This window comes from Loxodonta africana, chromosome 14 (assembly GCF_030014295.1).
Source record: "Loxodonta africana isolate mLoxAfr1 chromosome 14, mLoxAfr1.hap2, whole genome shotgun sequence".
Lineage (NCBI taxonomy): Eukaryota > Metazoa > Chordata > Mammalia > Proboscidea > Elephantidae > Loxodonta > Loxodonta africana.
The window spans coordinates 70,468,800-70,492,166 of NC_087355.1; the positions used below are offsets into that span (position 1 = coordinate 70,468,800).

Sequence of the window (23,367 nt, forward strand, 5' to 3'; positions counted from 1 at the left end):
GATTTCTTCTCTCTTGCCATCCATTTAATGCCAATCCACACAAATTTTTATTCTCCTTTGTCTTTTTTTTTTTTTTTTCTAGTCTATCAACAGCCTCATCATTTTCCTGTAAAATAGAGTTCAGCTTATTGAGAGGGAAATATTTTACAAAATTTGTTGAATGTAAACTAAATCAGATCCCTTTTACCAGCTTCATTCTTGCCTAGAACACTCTGGAAGTTGCAAGGAGTCTGAGCTTCTCTCATTGCACATATAATTTTATTAAATTTAATCTTCAGGTGGCTTGGGCCTTTTCTAATTTTCAAGTTCAACACCTTAGTCCATCTTTCCACACAGAATAGGAATCAAAAACAAAAGCTGCAGTAATCCTCCCAGAATGCCCCCAAGTGTTTGCCATCGCTTTCCAAAACAATACAATTACACGAGTAGAGGAAATGTGGAGAAACCCCGCCATACATCACTGTTTCCTATCTTTTATTTATTTGTTTAAAATATGGAACGCCCCACGAATTTGTATGTCATCCTTGCACAGGGGCCATGCTAATGTTCTCTGTATCATTACGATTTTAGTATATGTGCTGCCGAAGTGAGCAATGTTCCCTATCTTTTAGAATACTATTGGTTACCACTAAGATCAAGTATAGAGTAACACTGGTTGACTGAGGAAGTTGTACCTTAGTGCAATACTACTGAGAGCGGTCCATGGACCAACAGTATCACTACCACCTAAAATTCTGTAAAAAATGCAAATCGTCAGGTCCCACCATAGACCTACTGAATCAGAATCTCTGTAGGTGGCATCCAGCAATCTGAGACTTCTGAGGGTTCTTTTTTTTTTTTTTTTTTTTTTTTAATGCAGCTGGAGTTTCTGAGAAGCACTGTTCCTGTCTGGTGGAAAATTCTGTTCCTCTAGAGCGGAACTGTACAATGGGAATTTCTGCCATGATGGAAATGTTTTAGATCTGCACTGTCCAACATCACAGCCATTAGTCACATGCGGCTACTGAGCACTCGACATCTGGCTGTGGGACTGAGGAACTGGTATTTTAATTTAATTTTAAAAAAGCCTCATGTGCCCAGAGGTCAGCCTCTTGGACAATGCAGGACTGAAGATAACAATTACAAGAACAACTAATAATTATACTCACTGAGCACATTCTATGTGCCCAACACTGTGCTAGGTGTTTTACATGAATTATACCTCTAAATTCTTATAAACAACGATATGAGGTAGGTACTAATATTGCCCCCTTCCAATACATGAAGGGAAACCCTGGTGGCATAGTGGTTAAGTGCTACGGCTGCTAATCAAAGGGTCAGCAGTTCCAATCTGCCAGGCGTTTCTCGGAAACTCTATGGGGCAGTTCTACTCTGCCCTATAGGGTTGCTATGAACCGGAATAGACTTGGTGGCACTGGGTTTGGTTTGGTTTTGGTTTTATACATGAAGAGGAGCTCTAGTGGTGCAGTGGTTAAGAACTTGGCTGCTAATCTAAAGGTCAGCAGTTTGAATCCACCAGCTGCTCCTTGGAAACCCTACAGGGCAGTTCTGCTCTGCCCTATAAGGTCGCTATGAGTCGGAAACAACTCTACAGCAATGGGTTTTTGTTGTTGTTGTTGAGGATACTATCCAAACCAACCAAACCCATTACTGTAGAGTTGTGTCCAACTCATAGTGACCCTAGAGGATAGAGTAGAACTGCCCCATAGGGTTTCCAAGGCTGTAATCTTTGTAGAAGCAGACTGCCACATCTTTCTCCCTTGAAGCAGCTGGTGGGTTTGAACTGCTGACCTTTCGGTTAGCTTAACCACATGCACCCTCTTTATGAATGTCCACAGGAGACCTGATTTCAGAACCAGGAATAACTGGATTATGGATACAGTTAACTGTGTATTGTGCTGGCTGATGAAGAACACTGGGTTAAATATGGAGTCCATCATAATGAACGTACGAGATCTTATAGCATGTATTTTGTTTATTAATGTGATCTTAGATTCATATTATTTTTCCTGTATCTTATTTTCCTTAAGCCCAATTTTTCTAATTTTAAAATTATCCATCCGTCCATCCATCTACCCAACCATCTGTCCACCCATTCATCCATCCACCTACCCACTCTCCCACCCATCCATCTATCCGTCCATCCATAAATCTATCTACCTATCTGTTTGGGGGAGTGGCATGAAAATTGCTTATCACAGAAGCCTGAACAGGATTGTTGTTTTTTGAATCACTGGCCTAACAGTGGGAAGTCCCAGGTCTCTGCAGATACTACAGTGGATGGAGAACGGACTCTAGAGTATCACTTAAAGTCAGCTCTGCCATTTATTAGTTGTGTGATCTTGGGCAAGTTACTTAACTTTAAGAATTTGTTTCCTGATTTGTAAAATCAGATTTACAAGGGAACTGCTGTGAGAATTAGATAAGACAGTGTTATTCAAACCTTTTGCTTTTGGTTTATAAGCCACAGTAAGATATTCACTTCACACTGTGACCCTGGACACACACACACTCACACACAGCTGAATGAAAGTTTCCACAAAATAACACTTAGAATAATATTTCTATTTCATTTTATTTCTTTTTTCAAAATATTGGTCTCGCTTCCTTCAATTATTTCAGAACCCACTAAAGGTTTTTTTTTCTCACAGGATGAAAAACACCAAGAGACAGTATATAAAATGCCTGGTCTAGAGCAGGTACTTAATAAATAGTGGTTCTTCCTTCTATGCACACGTCCCATTTCTACCACTAACTAGTACTTTCTTACAGCTCCACACGAATGTGGACTGACTCACATGGTGATCCTTCCATCCTGCCTCTACTTCTCCATTCACGCCAGGGGAAGGGGCTCACTTCCCAAGCCTATGCCTTTGCTCAGTTACCCCCACCTAGATGCCTCTGCTTCCTGCCCTTTTTCACAGCCTGGTTCTCCAGTTTCTGCTCAATTCTGTGAGCTATGTAATATCTTTCCAATAGGTTTATTTTGTGAAAAATTACCCAGAAACAGTTTCTGTTGTTTATATAACCAAGAACCCAACTAGTGTATGCCTCAAAGTTCATCCCTCCAGGAAGCCACCCATGAGTTATATATAGGAAAATGACATCTGTCTATCCAAGTTACCAACTTTCCTGGAATGAAAATGAGACAAGGCAATGAAAACCTTAAATTACATTTTAGTAAGGCACACAGTGCCTTTAATTTAGAAGAATTTCAGTTTATGTTTATCACTGGAATTTTAAGTAGCCCAAAGGCCAGTAATGGAAACTACTCTGACGTTAGGACGGAGTTCAGGGTGCATCCTTCTTGTAATGGCAAGACATAGGTAGCCCAGAGCCAGCCCTACTCACCGGTGCTGACTTCAGTAATGAGTTCAGCCGCGTGGTGGCAACCCTGGACTATGCTCCTTGTCCAATGGGACAGGTCCCTGCTGATCTCTGCCCTGAAGAGATGTGTTTCAATCCCTTGCCTGGTACCGGTTCGGGTTGCAAAGGACAGATCCACACCAGCCTGGGGCGATCCCTTCCCAGGGCCTGAATGGACCAGCCTGGAAGTTAAAAAGAGAGTGAGAGAAAAATAATCATCAAAGTGGAGACTATTTTAGCCATCTGGCATATCACTTAGAAAAGCCAAAAATGGTGACTTGCTCTCTTTTTTCTGACCTAGAACCAAAGGGGCCCACTTTACTGCTCTCCATGGTTTCCTGCCAGGTCCTCTACCTAGCTCTTCCCCGGTGGTCAAGTGAGATTAAGACACTGCCCAAGAGCTGTGCACCTGGGGGACGATGCAAAGAATAATACAACTTTTTTTAACTTGTGCAAATTCAACTATTCTCATTCAACCAGAAAGAAAAAGAAGGAATAAGTACACAAGAGAGAACAATTTAAACAGCATATAATATCCTCCCCACCATTCCATTCCTGAGCATATATATGTCCCAGAGTGACCGTGAAACCGCGAATCTATTGTTTCCTGGGTTAAGCTAAATTCCCCTGTGTCTCTTGTAGCTGGAGCATCTGGTTGCATTGAATGTACTCTTAAGTACACATTTTTCATGCACACAGCTGCCAAATGCAAGCAAACCACCTGGAACTCAGTTAAAAATGTAGGAATCTGTTTTAAGGCTTGAGAAAGAACTGGAAGATGCTGGGCTTCTTGAGAAATGGTAACAAAATGCACTTTAGGGGGGATTTAAGGGATTTTCAAGAGTAATTTTTAAGTACACATGATTTTCATGCTGACTTTAAGACTTATTCTCAACATAAAATCTGACTCCTCTAGTAAATATTTTCTGAAAGGCCAGACTTAAAAAATGAGGAATTGAAGTCTCTGATTACCACCTTCTGAGCAGGCATTGGCTCCTATTTCTTACTCTCCCCCACCACCCATTAGACACTTGGATTTCTCATGTTCTCACCTACTCCTCAGTACCTCGCACTCCTTTTGAGAGAGGCTCTAACAAATTTGCAGGGTACCTGTTGCTTTTTTTTTTTATTATTATTTTTTTTCTATAGAGTCGATTCCAACTCACGGCAACTTTATAGGACAGAGTAGAACTACCCCATAAGGTTTCCAAGGAGTGGCTGGTGGATTCGAATTGCTGACCTTTTGGTTAGCATCTGAGGTCTTAATGACTATGCCACCAGGGCTCCATTTGCAGGGTAAAACACAAGTATAATTGAGCAAATGTTACTTCTCTCCAGGATATTTGCATTTTCAGTCTTATCTTTTCATACAAAAAGAAACACTTTAGCATGTGTTAGAGAAATGCCAGGTGTCTATCCCTATGGTGGGTTGGGAGAGTTATTTTCTTAGGCAAAGGGCTCGTTACCTCTAGATTAAAAATTGCACAAAGGAAATCCAAAAGCTTACTTTCTCTTGTAAACTTAAATGTTGTAAGCCAAAATTATCAGTGGAACAAAACCTATTATACTGCCTCTTGAATTTCTGGCAACAAGCTTGTGTAACTCTGGAGAGCTTTTTTTTACTAACAAAGTTGGAATTAGGTGGGAGGGTGGTTTACAATGTCAACTTGAAGACAAAGGTTAGTTGAGAAGTCTTTTGCTTGTAAAATTAAAGGTAGGTAGGGAAATTCTATGAATCTCTTTGAGAGAAGAGTCTAGAGAAGTGTGAAGAGAAATGTCTGCTGACATGGGTGCCCACACACAGGGATTAACATGTTGAGACTGAGCCCAACTGCTCAAGAGGGAGCTGGGTGTTTTGTAATGTGAAGTGAGCAGGAGTGGATTGTGAAGCTCCCAGAGATTTCAAGATCAAAGTGAGGCTATAAAAACCCAAAAGCATTTCTCAAAAACCAAATGCAGGCTTTAAAGGGGTTGGAGGGTCAGGTAAAATTTTATTAAGAAAAGGTGTCTACAGGAAGCAAGAATTTATATTGTGCTTTCTTAGTTGCTCATAAGATTTTGTACTCAGAGTTGCAATGTTTTAAATTTTACTTGCTTTGAAAAATATATCCAGCTCAGCCTTTTTAAAACCTGTACCAGTTGAGCACAGAGAGGAAGCAGCATGGAAAAGTGAAAAGAGACATAGGTTTTAAAGCAAAAAACCAAACCCGTTGCCATCAAGTTGATTCTGACTCATAGCGAACCTACAGGACAGGGTTGAACTGCCCCATAGAGTTTCTAAGGAGCACCTAGTGGATTTGAATTGCTGATCTTTTGGTTAGCAGCCGTACCACTTAACCACTACACTTCCAGGGTTTCTGACATAGGTTTAGGAGGCATTAAAAACCTGCGTTGTAACTCCATTCTGTCATTTATTTAAATTTTCTAAGAATTACTACCTCATAACATGGTATCGTGAAGACTACATGAAATAGTCCAGGTACTGTACATAACATTGAACCTAACATGATTTATACTCAATAAGTATTACTTTTATCCCTTACCCCTACCCTCAGTTTTCTAATTTTAAAAATATAATTCCTACTTCATAGGATTAGGATTAAATATAATAAAGTTTTGTAGTGTAGCAGTTATCTTGTTCATCTAAAACATGAAAGAAACAGGCTCACAGGCTGCTTTATTTTGGAGCCCACGGGTGGTGCAAATAACTAATACACTCACTGCTAATTGAAAGGCTGGAGGTTCAAGTCTACCCAGAGGCACCTCGGAAGAAAGGCCTGGTGATCTCATTCCAAAAAATCGGCCACTGAAAGCCCTATGGAGCACAGTTCTACTGTGACAAACATGAGGTCATCATGAGTCAGCGTCAACTCAATGGCAACTGGTGCTTTTGGTATATAATAAAATGAATAAAGAACTTAGCCCAGTATTTAGCACATCATAGTATTCATTCAATGAAAATTGGTTCTCTTACACTTTCTATTCTCACTTTCCGTCCCCTAAATATCCGTACAGAGGACAGCAACTCTGCCATACTCTGGAGGCAGGGTGAATGAATGTATTATAGAGGCAGAGGGGAAGAGAAAAGAAGATATACCACCTTCGAGGAGAATGCTGTTTTTTTTGTGAATTTCCTACCATTATTTATTTTTCTCCAGAGAGGCTAAACAATCTAAACTAATAATAATGAGAAAATGCAGTTTGTTAGAAAATTCTCATTTGGTAGCTCAGAGCGTTAGGGATGATATTACTAACAGAAAATAACTCCATGAGCAAGCCCCGTATCAAGCTGACCAGCACCATGCACAGGGTATACTTGATGGGAAAACCCAGAGTGTTACAGGAAGTAATGATGAAAAAGAGCCTTTGCAGAAGGACTATCAATGTACTTTATTAGTCCCATCACTGAATACTTATGGATTGAAAAAGAAAAGGGAAGACAAAATATTGATTTTTCAACTAACCAAGTGTGAATCATCTAGTATTCATGCTAAAGAACAAGTTGGTTTGCTGTCTGCGGGTTAGCAGACACTCTGATTTGTGTGTTCTTTTAAATATGCCAATGTTGGTTTAATGAAACGTGCAGTGCTCTGTGTAAACTCTGAGATAAAGCAAATTGTCTTTTCCACTACCTAGTGGGTATATTCCATCACCCGTTTGTCAGTTTGTCCTACTCTGGTGGCTTGAGTGTTGCTATGATGCTGGAAGCTATGCCACTGGTATTTCAAACACCAGCAGGGTCACCCATGGTGGACAGGCTTCAGTGAAGCTTCCAGACTAAGACAGACTAGAAAGAAAGGCTTGGCAGTCTACTATGAAAAATTAGTCAGTGAAAACCCTCTGGATCACAAGAGAATATTTCCCTGTGCTGGAAGATGAGCCCCCTAGGTTGGAAGGTGCCCAACAACTGAGTTAAACATACCAGCAACCCGGGCAATACTGTATTCTGTTATACATAAAGCTGCCATGAGTTGGAGCTGACTGCATGGCAACTAAGAACAACAAGTGTGTACTAGCAACAAAAGAGTATTTTTTCCAGGTTAGAGCAAGTGAACTACAGCAGATATTCACACCGTGCCTGCGGGTGTACATCCTCTCAATAGAGTATTACACAGACCTTGAGAATTATCTTATAATACTATGTATAAATGTGGGGAAATATATATATCTGCATTTATACACACACACACATACAGTAAAATCTGTGAAAACCAGAACTGGCGGAAACCTATCAGAGAAGGAAAACTAATAGAGAGTGACCGAAAAGTGGTAAGACTGCATGCACCCTATCAAAGGCAGAAAACTTGCAAGACCTGGAAAAACAAGGCAGTGCCCTGAAGTTCTGGTTTTCACTGTACATACGTATACACATGTACATATATAATATATACCAAACTAAAAACTTGTTGCTGTTGATTCTGACTTAAAACAACTCTATGGGACAGAGTAGAACTGCCCCATGGTGTTTCCAAGGAGCAGCTGGTGGATTTGAACTGCCGACCTTTTGGTTAACAGCCGTTGCTCTTAACCACCACGCCATCAGAGCTCTGTATATGTATGTATGTGTGTGTGTGTGTGTGTGTGTATACATATATTCTGAATATGTAACTCAACAAATCCATTGAAATATTGAGGAATGTGATGGGCAATTTTATTTCTTTTTTTTATTATTCAAATTTTCTCTAAGAAACATACACTGCATAACTTAAAGATTAACTTAAAAAGGGTATGGGGCTGAAATTAAACCAAAGTCTTTCACTTTGGTTTTTAGAATCAGAACTTCCGTTGCACTGACTCAGTGTAAGACACCTATCTGATTTGTTTGTTTAATGTTAGTGGCAATTCAGTGCTGATATACTGGCTGTGCTCCTTGATGCCCCAGTGCATTTGCCTGTGTCTGGGTTACTCTATATTGTCCATGTCTAACTCCTAACACCTGCAGGCTGTGGCTATGGAACAGCCCTTCTCAGAATGAAGCTAACTGATCCATGTGGAATGAACCTACACCTGTGGCCTCATTATTCCCTTATACTAACCAACTGGCCTCCAGCAAAGGAGACAGGAGAGATGCTGAGAGCTGTGAATTGAAGTTACAGGATATCTTTGGACTCAGAGGTGCTCTGAGGAGTCTTAGAGGAGCTTCCTGATCTGCTCAAGTCCCTTCTTCCCACCCTCTAACTGAACACCCAAAATCACTAATTTATTCTGTCTTGGAAGAAGGACAACCAGAATGTACTTTAGAAGCAAGGATGGCGAGTTTATGTCTCATATACTTTGGACGTGTTATCAGGGGGGATCAGTCCCTGGAGAAGACATCCTGCTTGGTAGAGGGTCAGCCAAAAAGAGGAAGACCCTCAACAAGATGGACTGACACAGTGGCTGTGACACTGGGCTCAAGCATAACAATGATTGTGAGGATGGTGCAGGACTGAGTGGTGTTTCATTCTGTTGTACATAGGGTTGGTATGAGTCAGAACTGACTCGATGGCACCTAACAACAACAACAAATTTATTCATTCACTCCATAAAGATTTCACCATTCACCTGCTATGTACTCAACAGATATTTAGTGCCTACTCTATGCCAGACTCAAGGCTAGGCAGAGTGTGAGCAGAACAAACACGGCCCAAGCCTTGAGGAGATGCAGTTTCAGGGGAGAAGGTCTCTCCCCCTTCTAATTCCCACAGACGTTCACTCCAGGTTCAGCACCAGTCCTTGGGAGACTCACTCCTGGGAAATATGGAAAAGCGTCAGGGCCAATTTCCTGCAAAGACAAGTGGAGGATGTGAGCCAGGGTAGGGCATTCAAGTGGAGAATAATTCCTCCTTGTTGGGGTAACCCAATCATTATGAAGATTTTCCTCCAGGGGGTGAATCTAAACCTCCAAGAAAAGCAGCTCTCTCACAAGAACAGAAAGCAGTGGGCTCTGGCACAAGGACAAAGAAGGACCCCCACATTTATCAGCATATTTGTTACTGCATTCCTATCAAGATGCTGGAAATAATAGCTTTTTTTTTTATTCTTCATATCATACCTTTTGATTGTCAAGAGACAGCAATAAGTTGAGGATGATACATAGAAATGTAGACATTCACTGCTATTTCACCTTCGGGAGGAGACCAAACAGAGACTTGGTGGTTTTATAAATCATGGCATTGCAAAGACAAGACAAGGCTGCTAGATAAGACTAAGACCTTCCTGCTTACCTCTTTTTGTTATGGGGGCTGCCATGGTAATAGGAGTGGCAGCTACTAGGAAGAGAGAGGAAAAAATAGTGGAAAAATTCAGCTGATAAATGCCCTGTGAGATTTATCTTGAGATGAATTTGCATTGGCCTATTGCCAATTCCCAGCCAGTAATACTGGATATTGTAAATACAATAGCCTGCTCACTGAGCACCTCCACAGACACTCAGATAAGTGAAAACAGTATTTTATGAGGTCCTTAAGGTCTTAAGAACCCAGCAAAAGCAAAAACCAAACCCACTGCCATCGAGTTGATTCCGACTCATGGCGACCCTACAGGAGTAGCACCAGGATCCTCAAAGGGCCATGGTCATCACAGAAGAAAGAAGTTTGCACCGGGAATGAAAACATGATTCAAAAGAAACAGCCTTTCAGATTGAGGGGCCAAATGAGAGGAGCTTCCTAACAACGCCAAAGACAACATGAGTTGCGACTTTTTAATATGGAAAGAAGACAAAGGAAGAGGCAGGCCTGTACCTTCAGGCTAACACTGATGCTGATAGATGGGCAGAGGAAACTGAACTCATAAATTCTTGCTTTGCTCCTTTATAAAAAGAACGACTGAAATTTGAACCTGAATAAGATCCAATGGAAGCCCAGATGGAAGTGGTATTTCTAAAACAGCGCCTTCTACTTCATGTGAATTCAAGTCCTTGCCTGGGAAGATTACACACCAAGGTACTGGGAGGACTTAACTAGGACATAAGTGAAACTCTAGGGGAATCTTGGGAAAATCATGGAGAAAAAGAGAGATGTTGGAAGACTGGGAAAGTGGAAATTGCATCTTGATTTTCAGAACACGGAATAAAGTAGATTGTAGGACCTGTCCCCAGGCAAGATTCTGGAACAGATTTTTTTAAGTAATCATTTTTTTACTTTGGAAAGGAGAAAGCAGTCATTCCTGAGGACCTGCGTGGCTTCCCTACATTCAAAAGTTTCATTCAGAAACAAGATTACTAGCAAAGTAAACAGATGAAGTGAATCTTCAGAAAAAGCATATTGACCAAGTTTCCCTAACTGGGACACAACAGAGGAATAAATGTTGGGTACAAAGCTTACTATTAGTCAGGTGAGTACCTTCTTAAATGACCACACCTACTATGGGTCAGTGTAATGAGAGATGGAGGCAGAGCTATGTCCTCACACCTACTGTGCTAAGCATTTTTTATCAATGACTTATATGAAAGCGTAGAGGACATAAACAGCAAATCAGTAAGGATGGACCAAAAGAAGACAGGAAGAACAATCACAGGATCAAGATGCAAATTTTTTAGGCACCACACTTAGAGCCAAAAATTCAGGAGCCCATAACAAGAAACAAAAACATACTTAAAATAGGGGAGACATGACATAGAAGCACTACTGGAAATTTATTTGATGATAGATGCAACCCAGAGCTGCAACTTAGTGTGATTTTATGGTACGTTAAATGACACGAAAGAGGTGATCATCCCATATTCCTCTGCGCAGATCAGACCACACCTGAAATACAGCACTCAGCCCCAGGCACCAAGCTTTCACAGAGAGTTGCTCAATCTTATTTGGTGCCATAAATCCCTCTTGGCAGTGTAATGGAGCCTATAGACCTCTACCCTGAATAACGTTTATAAATATATGAAATAAAGTAAACAGAATTACAAGGGAAACTGATAATATTGAAATACAGTTCTATACAAACATCATCATATCAGAAGACAATGATTAAAATAGTAAAACATTCAAAACCACTTCATAAAGAACATAGTTGTAAGCTGTTTTGTCGGGAGAAGATAAGACTTAGGGTGGGAGGGATGGGACAAGCATGCACGTCCACAGTGTTTACGAAGTGTTCAAGCACAGGCTGGTCAGTGACTTCGCAGGATATCAGACAGTGTTCTCACCTTGAGAATGTATGGTTTGATCAAAGCTACCCCCCAAACCTACGCCCATAAAGGAAAACCACACGTGGAGCAGATGATTTGCCTCTTGGGAGCTGTGATGGTTAATTTTATGTGTCACCCTTGGCTAGGCTATGTGCCCAGTTGTTTGATCAAACATTAGTTTACATGTTGCTGTGATTGTATTTTATAGATGTTATTAACATTTACAATCCGTTAACTTTAAATAAAGGAGATTACCCTCAATAATGTGGGTGGGCCTCATCCAGTGAGTTGAAGGCCTTGAGAGCAAAAGCTGAGGTTTTCCAAAGAACAAGGAATTCTGCCTCAGGAGTACAGCTTAGAAATCTTGCTAAAGTTTTCTAGCCTGCTGCTCTGCCCTACAGACTTCAGCTTTGCCAGCCCCACAATCACATGAGTCAATGCCTTAAAATAAATGTCCATTTCTATTCCTATCTGCCTGTCTATCTGTCTCCTCTTGGTTCTGCTTCTCTGGTGAGCCTTGGCTGATACAGAAACTTACGCAGAGACTGCCTAAGCTGGTAGCCAACAGGTCTTCTTAGGTGCCCACTCCATGGGGCTTGTTGCTCATGTATCAAGGTGGACAGCTCCTAGGGAAGGTGGGAACAAACTTGGTGCCGAGCAAAGTGATCTGCTGGAACTCAACACCAAGTATAGCAAGATCTCCTTGATGTAGGTGCCTGTCCTCTGGACTTCCACTCATCTTTATCAATTTGCTTACTCCACTGTTTTATGATTACTTTCTTATCTCGCTCACTAGACCCTGGTCTCCTTGAGGGTAGTAGTTTTCCCTCACCTCTCTTTAATTCTGTAGTGTATAGGACTACACCTGAAACATGGTAGGTATCCCATAAATGTTGGCTGAATACCTGCATGAATGCATATTTTTAAAAACAGTTTTAAACTGTAAGTTCCATTTCGCAATGCAAAATACACACTAGCACACATATGCGCGCGCGCACACACACACAGCTGACCTTTTTTGAAATGTTTTGAAATCTGGGGCCAGTGAAAAGGTCTCCTAAGGGCTCTTCACTCAGAACACGTTACGGTAGCCAGGTTCTGGGCACTAAGTGCCAAGTAAATGTCAGCTGGTCATTAAGATTTTAAAAGTCAGCATTTGGACATTTGAAGAGGTAGGGCTGAGGATAAAATCTTTCTACTTGAGTCTTCCCCTTTCCACCAAGAACCGCCTTTATGTACTCCTCCCAAGATTCTTCCCAAAGATCTGTCCTGACCTACAGATCTCAGGAGGAATATGAAATAGCTATTATTTATCTTTCAATTATTTCACATTTTAAGCTATTTGTGTATCCTTAAAAATATGACCATCTGTCTCTTATCTGTGGCAGGGATTAAACTACAACAACGAAGACAATGTTGTCTCCCAAGAGAACATAACTTTCTTACCTCACCAGAAAAAAATACTGGCACTGGGGACAGGTTTTCAAGCTGCAATTCACATCCAATTTCTAACTTTTATCTGAAACTGTTTGAGAAGCCCAGGAAAGGCTTTGTTCCATGGTTCTAAACATTCAGGTACACAGTCACATGACTGGAGGCAAAGCACAAACCCCAGCAAGTGGAAAAAATAAATAGGATCATATGATATTAGAGAGTGGGGCAAGGCAATGAAGCCATAGGTACGAGGTGATACAGCAAAGACTCAGAAGCCTGGATTCAAATCTCAGCTCTGTCATTTACCAGCTATGTGACTTCGACAAGTTTCTTAAACTCTCCATGCCTCAGTTTTCTCACCTGCAAACTGGGAATGACAGTACGCCTACCTTATGGCGTTGTTGTGAGGATTAAATGAGCTAATATATAAACACTGTGTAGAACAGCACTTGGCAGTGAGTATTTAGTAACAGCTATTTTTATTATCACAGGGTCGCTATGAGTCGGAATCGACTCAACGGCAGTGGGTTTTTGGTTTTATTATCATAGGAGTCCCCGAGCAGTGCAAACTGTTAATGCCCTTGGTTGCTAACCTAAAGATCTCTGAAACTGAAAGGCTAGTGGTTCAAGTTCATCTAGAGGCACTTCAGAAGAAGGCCTGGCAATCTACTTTTGAAAAATCAGCCATTGAAAACCCTATGGAACAGAGTTCTAAGGCGATACACATGGGGTCACCATGAGTCATAATCAACTTGACCTCAACGGGTTAGTGGTTAAACCAGATAAAAAGAAAAGAGAAAACGTTTTTAAAATTACTTCAAGTGCCCAAAGTGGTGGCTTCCATGAGGCTCAGGGTGGTCAAGTCTTTGTTCAAGACGTGGGGGAGCTTGGCAGTGGAAGTGTTCGTTCCTATGGAAGACCAGCCGAACGTCCCCCTCTCTACCAATAACTGAGGAATAGGGTCGCTATGAGTTGGGATTGACTTGCAGCAATAGGTTTGATTTTGGTTGGGTTGCATAATGTTTCTGGGTTCTGAGGGGTGCTTCTTTACCTGGCTATTTTTGAGAAGAAGAAGAAAAAAAAAAAAAAAGGAGAACCTGTCTCATAAGTAATACATATGCATTAATTTAATTTGGGATAGGTATTAGAGAATGTTGCATAAAATTTTCCATGCAAAAACATTATTATTAATATCCTTAATTAAAACACAAACAGTTGCAGCACACAGATTCAGCCAAATTAGTAAAATTACATATTAGGTACCTGGGTTGCTAAGCAATATTACATCCTCATTTTACTTAATTGCTGTAATTAGCTTCTCCCAGCAGATGCCACAATATTGGCAAGATACACACATGGGTGCACACATACAAAAAGAAAAAAGAGAAAGCAACTGGTCAGATTCCTTAAATGATTCTAGCCATCTCCTATACTTTCATCCACTGGCCACCCTAATGCAACCCAGCATTCAATAGACTCTGTAGAGAAGAAGTCACGGACAAAAAATCACAAAGTGTCAACTGCTGGGTGGAAGGGGCCGCCCAGGAACCACCACCTCATCCCAGCCAGAAATAGCTGACTCATTGCCTCATTTCTATCTTCTCAACTTCTTTCATCTGAATATGGTAGTGAAAGAGTTGGGTTAAGGGCTCAGCTATCAGAAAGTTGATAATATTGATGGATATTGATTATATGCAAAAGCCAACTTAATACATAGAAAATGTGGCAAAAGAGGTTGGAGTCAATTCTTGACTATTTAATGGTATTATCCGGGTGGGTTTCCAGAGATGACTGACTGTCCTCAATAAGCTTCTTTAGCACCTTCATTACTTTCATGACCAGCCTCCAGGAGTATCACTGAGAGAGGAAAGTGGAGGTCTACTATGTGAATGGTTGTGTTGGCACATGATCTCATTTAGTCTCCATGTGACTCTTTGAAAGTAGCATTATCATCTCCGTTTTATAAACCAGCAATCTCTGGTTCTGTGTAGTGAAGTACACACCTCACACAGTCCCATCCCTACAAACAAACCAATACCTCATTACCTCCAGTTCTTGTATCTCGATGACTTTGATTTAAGACACTATGAGTCCCTGATGGAATGTAAGTTCACATGGAGGGTGAAATATGTCAAATTACTTATCAGTCATTCATAATTGAATTTCAATTGTTTTCTCTGATCCTAACAATTGTTAACATTTATTAACTACCTATTATTTTTCAGTCACATGCTGACATTTACATATACTAACTTAATCAGTCACATCAACAACTGTGTGAGCTAGAAGATACTATCGCCCCCTTCACACAGACGAGGAGATTTGGATTCGGAGACACTGATACCTTGCCCAAGATCTCATTGCTGGCAGAGGCCTCAGGGTTCAACTCCTGGCTTGGCTGATTCTAATGCCCATCTTCCCATTCTGCTAATCTTCCACCTTCCAACCCTGAGGAGCTCATGGTTGGTACAGAAAGGGCAGGAGGCCAGCAGCTGGCGTGAGGACTAGTATATGGGGGCAAGTGAGATGGGGAAGTGTGGAAGGCAAACCTCACACTTTCCAGTTTGACTTGAGTGTGTAGATTCTGTCATGGCAACCGCAGGAATGACCATGGAATATGCTCACATTCTCTGAGTGAGGGATGTCTCTCAGGTTTAGCACGCAAACCACAGGCTGATTGTAATTTAATGTCTGACAAAGCTGATTGGTCAAACTTCTCCAAAGGAAAAACAGTTCCTAAAATTTCTGAGGCTGGCCTGAGGCAGCAACTACTTTTAGCACTTAGAAGCAGGTTAGTCCCTTAGGCACCAAAGATTACCCAACACGTTTACTGGAAATGCTTAGTGTCCTCAGCTCCCAAGTGGTGGGGTGGTAGAGAAGGGCACATTTCGTCAGTTCCTCTTTCACAGCCACTCCAAATCCTTCTCTCAGGCCCATGAGTCAGAAAGCAGGATTCAGTACGGCAACACTTTTTACAAGCTCTGTGTTTCTGAACCTTTCGCCAACCACTGGGACTGAGCGTGCTGAATTTCTGGGCTAAATCTCCTCTAGACTTCCAGAAAGATTTTGACCTTAATCCTTGCTCTCTGTAGGCCCATCTCACTTGCCAATAATGATGACAGAGACAAGAAACAAGAAGCAAGACTCTTACTCCATATGGGCAATTTTTTTTTTTTTTTTTAATGTTCAGCAACATCCAAGAAGCTTTGGCTTAAGAAAAAAATGTTTTCCCAAGGACTCATAAAAAGCTGAGGGATGAGAATAGCTAAAATGACAACATGTTTGCAAACTTCCCAAGTATGCTGCTATAAACTACACTATAGATACACAGAGGCACCACCAAAGTCTGTCAGTGGGAGAGAGGGCTGCTGGTAAGCCGCTCCGCATTGTGCTCAACACCAAGACCAGGTTATGAGTGTTTCTGATGCCACTGCTATAAAGCACAATCAAATTTTCATCTTCCAGAAAAATATAAGTTAGACGTGCCTGGACTTAAAGCAGCCCTGGTGGTGCAGTGGTTAAGGGCTCAGCTGCTAACTGAAAGGTGGGAAGTTCCAATCCACCATCTGCTCTACAGGAGAAAGACGTTGGCATTCGGCTTCAGTAAAGATTTATAGCCTTGGAAACTCTAATAGGCAGTTCCACTCTGTCCTATAGGGTCGCTATGATTCAGAATCAACTTGACGGCAACAGGAAGGGGACCTAAAACAGATACACACCCACACAAACAAAAAAATACACCAACTATGAACTGTCTAAGGGAGTAACTCAATTTAGAAGAACCTGTTTCCTGCTGGCTCTAGTCCTGGCCGACTCTTCATGTGAAGGGAAGGCTGTTTCCAACATCCTGAACAAAGCTTCCTACCACTGCTAAGGGGACTGACAGTCACCCAGTACCTGCCACATGCCAGGCATAATGCTAAGTAAGACCACATGTCTGTCATCGTATCTTAATTTTCACATTCACCCTGCAGTACACATCATGATCCTAATTTTCAGATGAGGAAGCTGAGGATCAGAGAGGAGAAATAACTTCCTCAAATTCAAACAGCCTATAAACTGCGATTTGGCTGGGCGAAACTGGGGTGTGAACCCAGGTGTATCAAATCTAATAGTATGATTTTTCTTCTCTACCAGTAAATGCACTGCAATGGTTAAGCGTCTGCTAACAGAAAGGTGGGTGGTTCAGACCCACCTAGCGGTTCTGTGGAAGAAAGACCTGGCAATCTGCTCCTATAAAGATAACAACCTAGAAAACCCTATTGGGCAGCTCTACTCTGTCACGTGGAGTCATGATGAGTGGAAAACCAACTCAACAGCACCCAACAATTCCACCACCGGTAAAGAAAGTGGTTTCCTTTTTTTTTTTTTTAAAAAAAGGAGATGCTCTTTAACATATTTTTGTTGCTTACTTATTTTCATTTTTTGCTAACAGGACAAATTTTAAAGGGTTTATTAGAAGGTGCGATGATGATGATGACCTGTGGATTTTACGTGGTTACAGTTTTCACTGTGATGAAGTTGTTTAAAAAAATTAGCCAATGTACTTTTATAAACTCAACAATAGAGAGTTGGTTAGAAAATAACTGTAATAATAGCTAAATTATTTTGCACTACCCATGTGTTAAGTCAATTATTCTAAGCACTTTACATTGTCTAATACAATCCTTTAATGACGTGGCAGGTAGGTAAATATTACAGATGAAGAACGTGAGGCAGAAAGAGTTTATGAAATTTGCTGAAGGTTCTAAAGCTGGGAAAATAGCTGAGCTGGGATTTGAAGCCAGGTTTTAAGTTTCCAGAACCTGTGCAGTGGAGCATTCATGCGATGGACATTTTGCAGCCAGTAAAATGAAGCAGGGAAGAGTACAAAAGTGACAGGGGAAAATGCCTAGAAGATAACACTTAATTAAAAAGCTGGGCAGCAATGCACCATATTTTAGGAGTTGCTGATGAACTAGATCCAAAAAAAAAAAAAAAGCTCATCGCCATCAAGTAGGTTCTGACTCATAGCGACTCTACAGGGAGGAGTAGAACTGCCCCATAGGGTTTCCAAGGCTGTACATCTTTACAGAAGCAGACTGCCACACCTTTCTCCCATGGAGTGGTTGGTGGGTTTGAACCGCTGACCCTTTTGGTTAGCAGCCGAGTGCTTAACCACTGTGCAATCAAGGCTCCTTTGAACTAGATTAAGGATTAGCAAACTTTTTCTTAAAAGGAACAGATAGCAAATATTTTAGCCTCGGTGGGCCATTTGGTCTCTGTTGCAACTACTCAACTCTGCATTGCAGTGCAAAAGCAGCATAGGCAATATGTGAATGAATGAGTGTGGCTATGTTTCAATAAAATTTTACTGATGGTCACTGAAGTATGAATTTCATATCATTTTCACTATTTCAAATTATTCTTTTTTATTTTTTGAAACCACTTCAAAACCAAACCAAACCCACTGCCATGGACTTGATTCAGACACATAGTAACCCTATTGAACAGAGTAAGCTGCTCCATAGGGTTTCCAAGGCTGTAAATCTTTACCGAAGCAGACTGCCACATCTTTCTACCTTGGAGCAGCTGGTGGGTTTGAACTGCCAACCTTCTGGTTAGCAGCTGAGCACTTTAACCACCACATCACTAGGGCTCCCTAAAACCAATTAAAAAATGTAAAAATCATTTTTAGCTGATAGGCTGCATAAAAATGCATAGTCAGCCATATTTGGTCTACAAGATGCAGTTTGCCAAACCCTGAGCTACAGAGTGACAATGATCAATGTGGAAGTGTCAGAAGTCGATTGGCAGGCCTTTCTCCCTAGTCTATCTTAGCCCTGAAGCGCCATTGAAACCTTTCCACTATGGGTGACTCTGCTGGTATCTGAAATACCAGTAGCACAGCTTCCTGCATCATAGCAACAGACAAGCGACCACAGTACAACAAACTGAGAGACAGGTGGTGGATGCATATTAGAGGTTAGATATTTAAGGGTAAGCGCCCTGGTGGTGTAGTGGTTAAGTGCTTCGGCTGTTAATCAAAAGGTTGGCAGTTCGAATCCACCAGGTGCTCCTTGAAAACCCTTTGGGGCAGTTCTACTCTGTCCTATAGGATCACCATGAGCCGGAATCAACTCGATGGCAAGGGGTTTGGTTTTTTTGATTGTTGTCGTTAGGTGCCATTGAGTCGTTTTCGACTCATAATGACCCTATGTACCATAGAAGGAAATGCTGCCCAGTCCTCACAACTGCTGCTATGTTTGCGTCCATTGTTATAGCCAGTGTGTCAATCCATCTCACTGAGGGTCTTCCTCTTTTTCACTGATCGGCTATTTTACCAAGCATGATATCCTTCTCCAGGGACTGGTCCCTCCTGATAACACGTTCAAAGTAAATGAGATGAAGTCTCATCATCCTCGCTTCTAAGGAGCATTCCGACTGTACTGGTATAACAACAACAACATTTAAGGGTAAGCTAGGTTGACCATTTCCAAGAGAGGAATCGAAGATCAGAAATGGATCTTCACCTAGAGTTTCCGGAAGGACCTCAGCCCTGCCGACAACTTGATTTTAGCCCAGTGAGACCGTATTGTCAGACTTGTGACCTCTAGAACTGTAAGAGAACATTTTTGTTTGTTCGTTTTAAGCCTCTGAATTTGTAGTAATTTGTTACAGCAACCATAGGAAACTAATACAAGAGGAAAGCAGAACCAAGATGAGAGAGGAAGCTTCCTGGTGACTCTGAGCACCTGGATCCAGGGGAGTCAGCCCTGTGAACTGATTCATCGGTCGTCATCACAGCTTGAAGCAAAACAGTACTTTTGAAGAAAGACAGGAAGAAAGATGTAGTCTTCTAAGCCAGTAGTTCTCAAACTTGTAGCCTGCATCAGAAACCCCCAGAAGACTTGCTTAACACTGAGGGACTGGGCCCTATCCCCAGAGGTTCTGATTCAGTGAGTTTGGGGTGGGTCCCAAGAATGTGCATTTCTAACAAAATCCCAGGTGTGCTGATGCTGCTGGTATGGGGAGGGACTACACCTGGAGAACCATTGATCTAAACCATGGGTAGAAACTCTAGGTTTCTGATGATTTCCCCTCTATCCTTACTCTGTTGAGTGATCTGGGCTAAGTTTCCTCAGTTGTAAGATGGGATAGCAGTGGACATTCAATGCAGGATTAAGTTGTCAGAAGAGCTATGGAAAGGTTTATATGCTTACTTAAAAACCCAGCAAATTCAAAGAGCCACTAAAACACTAGGGATTAACAATGTGCTCTTGGGAAGCTGCAGAGAATAGCAGCTAGGAAGGGAGATTCAGGAATCAGAATCTTAGCACATAACTTCCTGCTGTATGACTGTGCATGACTCACTTAGCCTTTTGGTTCCCCAGATAACCTTATATTTATTAGTATACTTATAAGTATTATTATTATTTACTAGTAATATTTATTAGCAAATTAACCAAACCATTTGTTGTTGAGTTCAACTCATAGTGACCCCCCGTGTGTCAGAGAACAACAGTGTTCCATAGGGTTTTTGGTAGTTAATTTTTCTAAAGTAGATCACCAGGCATTTCTTTTGAAGCGCCTCTGGGTGGATTCCAACTTCCAATCTTTTGGTTAGCAGCAGATAGCATGATCCCATGACATCTGTAAATTGCACCACCAAGGCACATTTGTAAATTAGGTATTTTAAAAGCTACATCTCACAGGGCTATAAGAATTAACTGTGGTTACCCGTTCTACACTTGTCTGATGCATGTTAGAAACACATAGTCCTGAAACTCATTTCTGGCCACGGAGCCAGAATCTCCAGAGCAGGGTCCTGAGAACCTGAATCTCTAACAAGCAGCAAAATGACTCTTAAATTGGGCCAGATTTGCAAAACCCTGATAGGATCCATGCAAAGCACGTGATCTCAACCCGTGCTCCACACTGGTCAGCTGTAGGTTTATTACCATCTTGGTCTAATTTGCGAAAGGCATTACCATGGTCTTCTTGATAATGTCACCCAAACCCCACTACTATCAGTTCCTACTCATAGTGGCCCTATAGGAGACAGTAGTGCTGCCCCAGAGAGTTTCCAAAGCCGTACATCTTTTTGGAAGCAGACTGCCACATCTTTCTCCCACGGAGCAGCTGCTGGGTTTGAACCACCAACCTTTTAATTAGCAGTCAAGAGCTTTAACCACTGCATCACCAGGGCTCCATGATAATGTCACCAAGATGGTTAAATAATACATACCCTTTAATAAAATTTTGAAAGACATGGCTTTTTATATCTATAAATAAAATTTAACCTAATGTTATATATTTAAGATTTGTGTTAGTTATAAATTGTGGTGTTGGCAAAGAATATCGAATACACTATGGACTGCCAGAAGAATGAACAAATCTGCCTTGGAGGAAGTACAGCCAGTATGCTCCTTAGAAGCAAGGATGGTGAGACTTCGTCTCACATACTATGGACAAGTTATCAGGAGAGACCAGTCGCTGCAGAAGGACATCATGCCTAGTAAAGTGGAGGGTCTACAAAAAAGAAGATCGTCAACAAAATGGATTGACATAGTAGCTGCAACAATGAGCTCAAATATAGCAACGATTGTGAGGGTGGCACAGGACTGGGCAGTGTTTCCTTCTGTTGTATAGAGTTGCTATGAGTCAGAACCGACTCAATGGCACCTAACAACATTTACTACTTAAGGAGCCCTGGTCGTACAATGGCGCCCTGGTAGCGTAGTAGTTAAGAGATCAGTTGCTAATCAAAAAAGGCTGGCATTTCGAATCCATCAGCCGCTCCTTGGAGACCCTATAGGACAGTTCCTATGAGTCAGAATTGACTAAACAGCAATGGGTTTGTTGTTTGTTTGTTTGTTTTTTGGTTGCACAATGGTCAAGCGCTCGGCTGCTAACTGAAAGTTTGACGGTTCGAACCCATCAGTGGCTCTGAGGGAGAAAAGACCTAGAGATCCACTTCCATAAAGATTACACCCTAGGAAACCCTAGGAGGCAGTTCTACTCTGTCTTATAGGGTCACTGTAAGTTGCGAATCAACACACAACATTTACTATTTACAAATTACATTAATTTTACAATTTATGTAAGTTTTTTATACAAATAGTAAATTTACTGTTTACTAAATATTTATATTATAAATTTACTATTTATAAATTATACTTCAAAAAAAGGTTTTAAAAACAAAAAGACATAGCTCCCTTCTTTAGACATACACAATCAAAGACAATGCAACTTGACAGCAATGTGCCCAAATGCTTATATATAAAAGGACACAGTGACAGTGTGGAACACACAGGAAGTGAAGGACAGATTCCTTGATGAACATAAATTTGGGCTAGGTCAGCAGCCCTGCAGGTACTGGATGACTTCTGTAAGCGAAGGATTTAGGGTTTCCCTCTAACCTCATGGTATTTTCAATCGCATCATATGCGTGTGAAAGCTGGACAATGAATAAGGAAGCCCGAAGAAGAGTTGACACCATTGAATTGTGGTGTTGGCGAAGAATATCAAACATACCACGGACTGCCAAAAGAATGAACAAATCTGTCTTGGAAGAAGTGCGGCCAGAATGCTCCTTAGAGGCAAGGATGACGAGTCTGCGTCTTACATACTTCGGACATGTTGTCAGGAGGGATCAGTCCCTGGAGAAGGACATCATGCTTGGCAGAGTACAGGGTCAGTGGAAAAGAGGAAGACCCTCAACGAGGTGGATTGACACAGTGGCTGCAACAATGAGCTCAAGCATAACAATGATTGTAAGGATGGCGCGGGACCGGGCACTGTTTCGTTCTGTTGTGCTTAGGGTCGCTATGAGTTGGAACCAACTCGACGATACCTAACAACAACAACTAAATTTGACCTCAACCATTTTGGGGATGTTGAGAAAGTAAGAGTGCATAGTCCCACTGTCATAAATGAACAGCCTCCGCCCAGCCCCCCACCTCAGGGAAAGGGCTTTATCTGCAAGAATAAAAAAAAAAAGCAAGAATAGAACAGCATAAATCTTCAGCAGGTGGGAACTCTGCTTCGCATTAGCAATTCCTTCGGAAGCCCAGCCTGGAGCTGCAACAGGACTGTGTACATCTCCTCAGCCTCATTACACAGGCAAGGGCTGTGTCGTTTTTTTCTCATTGTTTGTTTGCTTTCCAAAAAGCCTTTTTCTGGGTACATCCACAGTGTCGGGAGGGAAGCTGACCGTGACCAGAGCAAGCAAATTATGGGGGCGGGTACACAAGCCAAAAGGTCTGTTAAGACATATTTCACCAAAGTACATTTCCCTGTGGCTTTGGAGACAAAATTGGGCGGAATTCATTTACCAGAAAAAGGCTCTAAAGGAGAGTTATGAGCCTGGTGGGCGGAAGACCAGGATGGGAAGTCCAGCTCTTTTATTTCCAGGCTGCTGTCTGTAGCAAACAGCAAGTTACCATCCAGCTGGAGGGGGATGAAGTAAGAACGAATAT

General features: G+C 41.6%; 1 protein-coding gene and 1 non-coding gene across 5 annotated transcripts in view; both read right to left on the reverse strand.

Annotated features, from left to right (window-relative positions):
• Positions 1-23,367, reverse strand: part of SNTB1 (syntrophin beta 1) — a 255,140-nt gene that overhangs the window by 16,788 nt on the left and 214,985 nt on the right. For 3 of the 4 annotated variants that reach the window (XM_023545677.2, XM_064268022.1, XM_064268021.1), the window contains exon 5: positions 3,352-3,548. The exons of the other annotated variant lie outside the window; for it this stretch is intronic. In XM_023545677.2, the coding sequence (XP_023401445.2) occupies positions 3,352-3,548 (197 nt within the window). The remainder of the gene's footprint in view (positions 1-3,351; positions 3,549-23,367) is intronic. 4 annotated transcript variants of the gene reach the window in all.
• LOC111750118 (U6 spliceosomal RNA) lies at positions 488-594 on the reverse strand. Its single transcript, XR_002785273.1, has one exon. It is a non-coding gene; the product is annotated as a U6 spliceosomal RNA (small nuclear RNA).